General features: G+C 58.4%; 1 protein-coding gene across 1 annotated transcript in view; it reads left to right on the top strand.

The window, feature by feature from the left end:
- LOC144951368 (solute carrier family 35 member B1-like) overlaps positions 1-9,698 on the top strand; it is a 23,847-nt gene extending 14,149 nt beyond the window's left edge. The window contains 6 exon segments of the mRNA XM_078881597.1: positions 2,480-2,626; positions 2,629-2,651; positions 5,367-5,493; positions 6,173-6,279; positions 6,521-6,674; positions 7,992-9,698. Coding sequence (XP_078737723.1) covers positions 2,480-2,626; positions 2,629-2,651; positions 5,367-5,493; positions 6,173-6,279; positions 6,521-6,674; positions 7,992-8,038 — 605 coding nt within the window. The 3' untranslated portion in view covers positions 8,039-9,698.
- Positions 9,699-10,967: the final 1,269 nt, after the last annotated feature.

The raw sequence follows: 10,967 nt of genomic DNA on the forward strand, positions 1-10,967 counted from the left end.
GGCATGTCCCCTGACACGGCCACCCACTTTCCTCCCACCCACGTGACGTGGCATGGCAGCGCGTGCATGTTGCACGTCGAGGTATAGTGTAGCGGGCGCATGATCCGCCGTTCCTCGTGAATGACGGACCCTCTCGAGGTGCAAGCATTTGGATCGGGGGGGGGGGGGGAATCATTTACAATCCAAGACGACCACATTGGCTGTTACAGGGCTTGCATTGACGATGACGCGTCGGTATAGGAGTAGGTTTTTACCCTATTAAATTGGTACAAAACTGACACCTTTATACAAGCATCATGTTGCAATAACCGCAACACAAGCAGTCAAAATGCAAACAAAAAGAAACAACTCTGATGATGATAATGATATGCACTGTCCTTGAAGTTGATTGGTCCACACCCGAGACAGCTTTCCTTAGAGCCTAGTCTCCATTGGTGTTGGACCAGATGACGCCAAAAGGCGTACAACTCAAAAACAGTGCACTATCAGAGTATTGAGAGCTCGGGGTAAGCATTTACACTATGAGACATCTCCTTTAGCAGTGGCAAAATATAGAAATAGGTTTTTACCTATTAAACTGGTACAAAACTGACACCTTTATACAAGGCATCATGTTTGCAATAACCGCAACACAAGCAGTCAAAATGCAAACAAAAAGAAACAACTCTGATAATGGTAATGATATGCACTGTCCTTGAAGTTGATTGGTCCACACCCGAGACAGCTTTCCTTAGAGCCTAGTCTCCATTGGTGTTGGACCAGATGACGCCAAAAGGCCTTGTATAAAGGTGTCAGTTTTTGTACCAGTTTAAAGTGTAAAAACCTACTACTATATTTTGCCACTGGTAAAGGAGATGTCTCATAGTGATGACGCGTCAATTTTACCGTTTTTAAAATAGATTGCGCTCGTGTCTGCGCGCAGCGAACGTTTGACGAAGGCGATGAGCCTGGCTTTTAAGTGCCGGCTTCTTCAAGTGTCGCTTGCAGCTGCTGGCCCTGTCAGATGCCGGGAGAGCTCTAGGGATGTGACTTCTTAATTTCAAGCGCTCTCGATGAGATGTCCGTCCGGGTGGTTCGGCGGTTAGTACACGCGCGTGTGCGCACTGATGGATATCGAGCGTGTTTCGCACCGCGCGCAGCCCGCCACGCTCATCGTGGCTCTGCGAGTTCAAATCCCGGCCGTGGCTTGGGACGTCCATCCCCTCGGGGTGGATAACAATGCCGAGCTCCGTGATGGAGAAAGAAAGAAAGAAAACTGAGTGATGCGCTCCAGATTCGATTGGTTTTCACTTGCTTGTGACTTTAGCAATGTATAAAGTTTTGATTTAAAGCTTTCGTGACTGCAGGGATTCATCTTCTTGGTTCTTTCGGTAAAGTCACGTAGAAGGGAAGTAATTAAAATAAAACATAATAAAATAATTCTTACGACGTTTCGGCCACAACGCAAGCAGCCGTCCTCAGGTGAATAAACAGGTCTGTCGAGAAGACAGCGTCTGAATGAATATTTTATTGTTAAATTTTTATTATTTTGTTTTTTCCCTTCAACGTGACTTTACCAAAAGAACCAAGAATATAATGTATCTAGCGTCCGGAGACTTTGGCCCGAGTGGCAGTGGCGATGGCTTCGCACGTGTCCTGTAATCCAGCACTGGAGCGCGCCAAGTGAGGTCTGGGTGGGGGAGGGAGGCAGTTTTACAGGTAGGAACAACAGTTCCACACTGCCCGCCAGGGATTATCCGTCTGTCGTGCATAGCCACGACCTCGATTTGTATTTCATAGAGCGCTTCGGGCAGGCTCGGCACCACGTGACGCGCCGCCCCACGCAGCTTGCGCCGCGTGACACGGATCGCACGAATGCGCCGTCCAACCAAGTTCCTACCTGCCCACTCGAAGGAACGTGTTGTGGATGCAGTTTCTAGAAATCCTCTCCGCCTCTGTCCACCCGGCGGTATAAACGGGGACGCCGCAGGAGATCGGCGGGTCGCGCGTGTGGTGGGGGGTGAAGCGTGGGCTTTCTCACGCTTGCTTCAAGACCTCCCACCCCAGCGTGGAAGAGAAGGCCAAAGTCCGTCTGGAGAGGGCACTCGAGCTCCGTCTAGTCGAGGCGCTTGCAGCAGTGGAGCGAGCAAGAAATTGCAGGGCTGCACCTTTGCCCGCCTCTATTGCAGTGTCATTTCGATTAATTCAAAACGAGGACCCAGGGAAGGGGAAGCTTGTACGCATGCACTGCCCCCCCCCCCCCACCGCGTGTGGATGCGTGGCGTTAGACCGCGTCGCGACACACACCGACACACAGATGCGTAACCGTCGGACCACAGCGCACCACGTTCAGGAAGGCGCCACGCAGCACACCCAAGTTGCTCGCCGTGCCGCCCCCCCCCCTCCTCCTCGCCCTGCCCCCCCCCCTCCTCCTCACCCTGCCACCCCCCCCCCCATCTCGCCCTGCCACCCCCCCCCCCTCCTCCTCCTCGCCCTGCAGTGATGATCCTGGGAGTGCTGCTGGCGCGCAAGCGGTACCCGCTCATCAAGTACCTGTGCGTGCTGCTCATCGTCGTCGGCGTCGCCATGTTCCTCTACAAGGGGAAGGGCGGCGCCAAGGGCGGTGGCGGTGGCCCTGAGCAGGCTACCTGGGCTACGGCGAAATCCTGCTGGTGAGGACTGCACAGCACGAAGCCGCCCCCCCTCCCTCCCCGCTGCCGGGGCGATTTCCCCCCCCCCCAGCATTGGTGTCGTCGTGGTCATTGACGGTTTATTATTAATTTATACTGGTAGGAGACCTCCTGGTTACACCAGCCCACAGGGGATTATTCTGTGCTTCCATCCGTCGTGCATCCAAAAATTTGAGAGGTGGGGCTGGGTAGGGAGGGGCTGGGTGGCGAGGGGCTGGGTGGAGAGGGGAGGGGGCTGGGTGGAGAGGGGAGGGGCTGGGTGGAGAGGGGAGGGGCTGGGTGGAGAGGGGAGGGGCTGGGTGGAGAGGGGAGGGGCTGGGTGGAGAGGGGAGGGGCTGGGTGGAGAGGGGAGGGGCTGGGTGGAGAGGGGAGGGGCTGGGTGGAGAGGGGAGGGGCTGGGTGGAGAGGGGAGGGGCTGGGTGGAGAGGGGAGGGGCTGGGTGGAGAGGGGAGGGGCTGGGTGGAGAGGGAGGGGCTGGGTGGAGAGGGGAGGGGCTGGGTGGAGAGGGGAGGGGCTGGGTGGAGAGGGGAGGGGCTGGGTGGAGAGGGGAGGGGCTGGGTGGAGAGGGGAGGGGCTGGGTGGAGAGGGGAGGGGCTGGGTGGAGAGGGGAGGGGCTGGGTGGAGAGGGGAGGGCTGGGTGGAGAGGGGAGGGGCTGGTGGAGAGGGGAGGGGCTGGGTGGAGAGGGGAGGGGCTGGGTGGAGAGGGGAGGGGCTGGGTGGAGAGGGGAGGGGCTGGGTGGAGAGGGGAGGGGCTGGGTGGAGAGGGGAGGGGCTGGGTGGAGAGGGGAGGGGCTGGGTGGAGAGGGGAGGGGCTGGGTGGAGAGGGGAGGGGCTGGGTGGAGAGGGGAGGGGCTGGGTGGAGAGGGGAGGGGCTGGGTGGAGAGGGGAGGGGCTGGGTGGAGAGGGGAGGGGCTGGGTGGAGAGGGGAGGGGCTGGGTGGAGAGGGGAGGGGCTGGGTGGAGAGGGGAGGGGCTGGGTGGAGAGGGGAGGGGCTGGGTGGAGAGGGGAGGGGCTGGGTGGAGAGGGGAGGGGCTGGGTGGAGAGGGGAGGGGCTGGGTGGAGAGGGGAGGGGCTGGGTGGAGAGGGGAGGGGCTGGGTGGAGAGGGGAGGGGCTGGGTGGAGAGGGGAGGGGCTGGGTGGAGAGGGGAGGGGCTGGGTGGAGAGGGGAGGGGCTGGGTGGAGAGGGGAGGGGCTGGGTGGAGAGGGGAGGGGCTGGGTGGAGAGGGGAGGGGCTGGGTGGAGAGGGGAGGGGCTGGGTGGAGAGGGGAGGGGCTGGGTGGAGAGGGAGGGGCTGGGTGGAGAGGGGAGGGGCTGGGTGGAGAGGGGAGGGGCTGGGTGGAGAGGGGAGGGGCTGGGTGGAGAGGGGAGGGGCTGGGTGGAGAGGGGAGGGGCTGGGTGGAGAGGGGAGGGGCTGGGTGGAGAGGGCGAGGGGGCTGGGTGGAGAGGGGAGGGGCTGGGTGGAGAGGGGAGGGGCTGGGTGGAGAGGGGAGGGGCTGGGTGGAGAGGGAGGGGCTGGGTGGAGAGGGGAGGGGCTGGGTGGAGAGGGGAGGGGCTGGGTGGAGAGGGGAGGGGCTGGGTGGAGAGGGGAGGGGCTGGGTGGAGAGGGGAGGGGCTGGGTGGAGAGGGGAGGGGCTGGGTGGAGAGGGGAGGGGCTGGGTGGAGAGGGGAGGGGCTGGGTGGAGAGGGGAGGGGCTGGGTGGAGAGGGGAGGGGCTGGGTGGAGAGGGGAGGGGCTGGGTGGAGAGGGGAGGGGCTGGGTGGAGAGGGGAGGGGCTGGGTGGAGAGGGGAGGGGCTGGGTGGAGAGGGGGAGGGGCTGGGTGGAGAGGGGAGGGGCTGGGTGGAGAGGGGAGGGGCTGGGTGGAGAGGGGAGGGGCTGGGTGGAGAGGGGAGGGGCTGGGTGGAGAGGGGAGGGGCTGGGTGGAGAGGTGAGGGGCTGGGTGGAGAGGGGAGGGGCTGGGTGGAGAGGGGAGGGGCTGGGTGGAGAGGGGAGGGGCTGGGTGGAGAGGGGAGGGGCTGGGTGGAGAGGGGAGGGGCTGGGTGGAGAGGGGAGGGGCTGGGTGGAGAGGGGAGGGCTGGGTGGAGAGGGGAGGGGCTGGGTGGAGAGGGGAGGGGCTGGGTGGAGAGGGGAGGGGCTGGGTGGAGAGGGGAGGGGCTGGGTGGAGAGGGGAGGGCTGGGTGGAGAGGGGAGGGGCTGGGTGGAGAGGGGAGGGGCTGGGTGGAGAGGGGAGGGGCTGGGTGGAGAGGGGAGGGGCTGGGTGGGGCTGGGTGGGGAGGGGCTGGGTGGGGCTGGGTGGGGAGGGGCTGGGTGGGGCTGGGTGGGGAGGGGCTGGGTGGGGCTGGGTGGGGAGGGGCTGGGTGGGGCTGGGTGGGGAGGGGCTGGGTGGGGCTGGGTGGGGAGGGGCTGGTCACCCCGTGGTGCCCTTATAAAACTCAACGTTTAACCTACTCACGCCGGCTTGTGCCCGCCCTCACAGTCGGGCATATTTGCGGAATACACCACGCCGCCGTTGACCCTGCAGGCCATTGACCGAGCAACCCAACGTTCCTACCAGCTCCCTCCGCAGGAATGTGTTTTAACGATTCGCGCGGTTTGTACAACCTCGGCCTGTAAGCCAAGGGAGAGGCTTTGTTGTTGCACCTCGCCCCTGGTGTCTCACTGCTTGCGTCTCGGTCGGCGGTGGGGGGGGGGGGGTCCAGTTGGTGTCCCTGACGCTGGACGGGCTGACGGGCGTCACCCAGGACAAGATGAAGTCTCGCCACCAGACGGGGTCGCACCACATGATGCTCAACGTGAACCTGTGGTCGTCGCTGCTGCTGGGAGTAGGTACGTGCCCGTGTGTGTGTGTGGCGTGGTAGTCCAATGGCTACGTGCATTGTGCTGCGTACCCGGCGACCCGAGGTCAACATCGGCAACGATTATCTGAACCGGTCCCGAGCCGCCTGCCCTAGGTTGAGCGTGTACGTTGAACTTCTTTCGCACCGTACGTAGCCAACCGTGCGAGTCGGATGGGCGAATACCTGGTGTGGTGGCTAAACGTCAGCACCGGGAAGACAAAGGTGGCCGGGAGTGGGTGCTCGCCCATCCACCCCATCTAGTGGCAGCCTTCATTAGGTGCTTCCTCGCTGCATTTGTCCCAACAGCCTGTTTAAGGCGATACGGGAGATCTTTCTGCGCACGCGCGAGTCCTGGAATGGTCCCGGTGTAAGACTCGCAGCGACCGTGTCCTCGTGTGTTGTGTCGACGTCCTCCTCCGCGTTGTTACGCGAAAAGCCACGGCCTCGTTCTGCTCGTCACGAAGTCGCGTCGTTGAGGTTACGAGGGGTCACGTTGTGACGAGGTCGCGGCCTTACCAGGGTCGCGTCGTCACGAGGTCGCGTCCTTGAGGTTACGAGGGGTCACGCTGTGACGAGGTCGCGGCCTTACCAGGGTCGCGGTGTCTTGAGGTCGCGTCATTAAGAGGCCGCGTGCGGCGCGCTGCGTTGTCCCCGTGTCGTGCTCGCAGGGGTGCTGGTGACGGGGGAGATCTTCGAGTTTGTGAGCTTCACCGAGCGACACCCGGCCATCCTCTACAAAATCCTGCTCTTCAGCATCACCAGCGCCCTCGGACAGGCACGTCCAACAGACGCGCACGCAAAGACACGCGCACGCAAAGACACGCGCACGCACAGACACGCGCGCACACAGACACGCGCACGAACGACTGCTTGCTGACGCCACTGGCGGTGCGAGGGCCCGCACTAATGGGAGCTCAAGATAACCCCTTCGGATTCTTCCAGACTAACCCGACGTCGTCCAGCGTCCGACAACTGCCGGGTGGTTGTTGTTGTTGTTGTCGTCGTCTCCGCCGTAGAATTTCATCTTCATGACGGTGGTGTCGTTCGGGCCGCTCACGTGCTCTATCATCACGACGACGCGAAAGTTCTTCACCATCCTCGCCTCCGTGCTGCTGTTTTCCAACCCCATGTCCAGCTTCCAGTGGGCGGGAACCGTCCTCGTATTCATGGGTGCGTGGGGCGCACGGGGACACGCGGGTGGGGGAGTGGCGTGGCGTGGAGACGGGGGGAACACGTGGGTAACGGGCAAACATGGAGACGCAACATCGACAGGAACACGGAGGGGTTGGTGGGGATTCTCGATTTGAAGCTTTCGTGACTCCAAGGATTCATATTCTTAGGTTTTTTCCGGTAAAGTCACGTAGGTAAAAAAATTTACAATTAATGAAAGTAAAATAAAAATAAAATAATCACGACGTTTCGGAGGCAACACAAGCTTCCGTCTCCAGGTGGAACCGTCACAGCACGATAGCTGCATCAAGTAAGAGAAATTCCAAGAAAACAGTCCTTGTATATATACTGGGTGAGGGTGGGAGGAGCCATTGTGAGGTTCGGTGCGGCTGAAGCCCGCTGCTAGGAATGAGCCTTTGTTGTGTAGACTGGTTGAAATGGGAGGTTCCAAGAGTTGTTAAGGTGCAGCTGATGCAAAGGTGCGGTTGCTGTAAATGTGAGTGAGCCTTTGTTATGTAGAGGTGGTGCGGCTGAAACCTCTGTTAGGAATGATGGGTTGGTTGGGACACACGAGGAATGGGGACATGAGGGAGGGAGGGTTTGGTGTGGACATGAGAGAGAGGGGCGGATACTGAGGGACAGACACGAGAGAGCACCGGGACTTGGGGCTAACGAACGCAGGGACGTTAAATGGCGTCCGTGACAAAGGGCTTCGTAGCGCATCGGATTCCTCCAGTTTAAATAAAGATTCTGAAAGGTATGGTGAGAAATAGGAGGGGGGGGGGGTATGGTGACATGGGGGACACCAGGACAAGGTGGTGGGTTGGGGGGGGACAAGAGACAGGGCATGAAACGCAGGGATTCGAGGCATGGAACAACACCGTCACGCTGCGCAAGCGAGCGACGCTGGCTCTGACGTGCGTCGGAAGAAACGAGTGAGGACCACGTGGGGGGAGCGGTGGTGTAGCGCTCGGCGCTACGAACCTGGCGACCCGAGTTCCGATTACCGCTCACGGCCAACACCCATGGTGAATATCTAAACCGGGCCTGGGTTGATTCGGCCTCAAATGAGTACTTGGTTAAATTTCGATTGAAAGCTTTCGTGACTGCAGGGATTCATCTTCTTGGTTCTTTCGGTAAAGTCACGTAACATCGCCACCGGGGAGACAAAGGCGGCAGGGCGTGGTGTCGGCCACCCACCCCCACCTCGTGTGCCGTGCCGGCCTTCGCAGCCGCTCGCGAACAGTACTTGCCCCAACAGCCTGTTAAGGCTATACAGGCGGCGGGGGATGGATCTTTGTCTGTGTGTTTCCGCAGGCCTCGGCATGGACTCGTTATACGGGAAGGTCCCCAAGAAACCCTGAGGCCACTGACAGCGCAAGCCATAGAGCACGGCTCTCTGCCGGGACCAAGTCTCGCTCCTGCTGATCTGCACGGCTCCCCCCCTCAACCTGCGCCTCTTATCTCTCCTTTGCCCTCCTGCGTCAACCGCGCCCCCGCTCTCTTAATTACATCCCTTGTTTTATCCCAGCCAAAGCCTCGGCGCTCATATTTTATTTATTTTTTTGCGCACGAGAGGGACACCGTTTGGCTTCGTGCGGTCGTGACACAAAACCGGTGGACAACTCCGGAGAAATCCCCGAACCCGTAACAAGAGGGGTGGGTCAAGGGTGACACTTGGCGTCACGTGCAAGATAAAACTGAAGGATCCGTTGGCGCCATCTCGTGGTCGCTGCCTCGCAGCCTGAGTCTACACCACGTGCCATCCCCAGGCAGTCTCCCATCCAAGTACTAGCCAGGCTCAAGCCTGCTTAGCTTCTAAGTTCTGACGACCAGATGCCCTCCTTGACACTTAGTGCCTATACCGGTCGACCGCTTACTCCTCTTCTGGCTCGTCTCCGCTGACCACCGTCAATGCTGCCTCTCTCCCCATCCCCCGCTCCATCCACCTTACCCTTCCACCCGTTACTTACCCCCACACAACAACCCTTCTAAGTTTCTCTTTCCCAACCAGTTTATTTCCCTATTTATTTGTTTCCCCCTTTCACATCAACCCTGTCGTCCTCGCTGGGCGTTCCTGCGCGCGGTGGAAACGGCGACTTGGTGGGGGACGTTGGAGCCGCCCCTCTCTCCCCGACGTCCCTCCAACCAAGCGGCGATGCGGCGCGCACGCCGGAGGCACGCGGAGAGAACCACCGCGCAAGTCTCTAACACGAGCGCCGTCCAACAGACTCCACCAACTGAGCACTTTCGTCTGGGGTGGGCGGGGGCTGGGGGGAAAAGGAATCACTTTCTCCATCGGACTGACTATTTAAAAATACCGTAAAGTAATTTTAATATTGCCGCGTGGCGGGTGTCTGAGTTTTTGTTTTTAACTGTCGTTGCGTGCGTGTAAAATTATCGTACGGGCGTCGCTACTCCGGAGACTTTTGTGCGCGCTTTGATAATCATGAAGATGATCGTTTCCAATCACTTGCTTCCCTTTATGCTAGGAGCGCCTAACATCTCATCTCGATGCGCTTGAAAAGGATTTCATCTGCAGGCAAGGGGTAGTACAAAAAAGTATGGATTCTTGCCAGCGAGGTCCCAGGCAGATCGTCACCGTTCACCGTAAACCAGCAGATGACCTGTAAGTCTCATGGTTAATACACCCGCAGGATTAACCAGGGCGGCCACACCACTCCAACTGTGAACTTCCTAACTAGCAGCAGCTACTGCTGGCCTGTGTGTGGCAGCTGATGAGACCGGCACAGCTTTGCATCTCGTGCCCCCCCTTCGCAAGCCACCTGTGGGCCAGTTGGATTGAAACATTTGATGTGGAACTTTGCCCTGGGTTTGTTGTACAATTCCAAGCGATCCAAGGAAAAGCCTCACGGGAAGCACTGCCAGCCCTCCGCAGCTGCCCCCCCTCCACCCTCCAATCACTGTTAGGCCCTGGTCAAGAGGTGGGAGAAAATTATAGCTGAGAGCCAGAGACTGTGAACGAGCGCTGTTGTCCATTGTGAAATAAACCCCCCCCCCTCTCCCATGATCACTTTCTCTCTGCTGGTGGCACGTGTACATTTCTGCGTGCCGCGCTTTCGCGTTCATTGTGGAGTGGGTGATTTTTGCAAGTGCATCACCTGCTGGTGCTGCAGTTCGACACGCGGTAGGCGTTTGAGACCAATATTCATAATGAAGGTGGTTGGGTTATATTGAGTAAGTATAAATGGTCTGTCTGCCACCAACCAAAACACAGCCAACCAGACGTGCCAATTAGCTTATGGTTTAGACGGCCGCTGTATTGGAGAGTAAACCCACAACATTAAGCGTTTCGTTATGACGTTTCGCTGGTAATTACAGCCAGCATCATGGGTTGATTTTTCTGGCAAAATTCCCCGATGCTCAATGTACTTACCAGCGAAACGTCACAGGTACTCAATTGTGAATGTGGATTTACTCTCCCACACACCAGTGGGCTGAACTAGTAACTAATTGGTGGGTGACCTAACCCTAAAAAAAAAAACTATGAATCACAAGTGTTTAACTTTACATTCAAACTGGCATGGTGGCTTCCTGGAATTTCTCCTGCCTGGTTTGAGAAGGCAGCATCTTTAGGCAAGAGGGGAGGGTGGAGAGCAAACACCGTGGGGGGCCTTTTTGCTGGTTGTGTTAACAGGATACAAGCAATCCACTCTGTCATTTCGTGCAACTCCCTCTGCACCACAGAGGCGACAGTTTTACACAATTTCGTAATTTTAATGAAACTTTTGCGCAACATTTTTCCGATACAAAGTTACATGCAATGAAGACGCACAAGTTCAACTTCAGATTTAGTTCATAGTCTTGGTACAAAGGGAAAACATCACTCGACAGTTTTTTTTTTTTATCCCCAAAACGGCCCAAAAGTTCACCTCCAGTGCGCTCACCTCCGCGAGAAAGGAACCCACCCACCTCTGGTTCTGTCCCAACAAATAAACACTCGGACGGAGAAAATATTTTCCCTGCTCCCAATGAGTAACGGGGAGGGCATTGGTGCAAAAAAAGATCTGCTTCACAGCTCTGCAGAAGCCAGTGGTGGATATTCCACCTGACTATGACAGGGGCTGGATTGACAGGCTACCAGAGAGGGAGGGGGAGGAGCCTGTGACAACTGGAGTTTGAAAAGCAACGACTTAAGAAAATATCATTCGCGATTCCCAGCCCTGGTGGGCCACAAATTCATAGTTGAGACGCCCCCCACCCACCCACCCACCAAGTTGAAAGGGATTCATTCATTCAATCCGTCGCATTGTAAACTTGTACGTGTATGTT

This window comes from Lampetra fluviatilis, chromosome 62, assembly GCF_964198595.1.
Source record: "Lampetra fluviatilis chromosome 62, kcLamFluv1.1, whole genome shotgun sequence".
NCBI classification, from domain to species: domain Eukaryota; kingdom Metazoa; phylum Chordata; class Hyperoartia; order Petromyzontiformes; family Petromyzontidae; genus Lampetra; species Lampetra fluviatilis.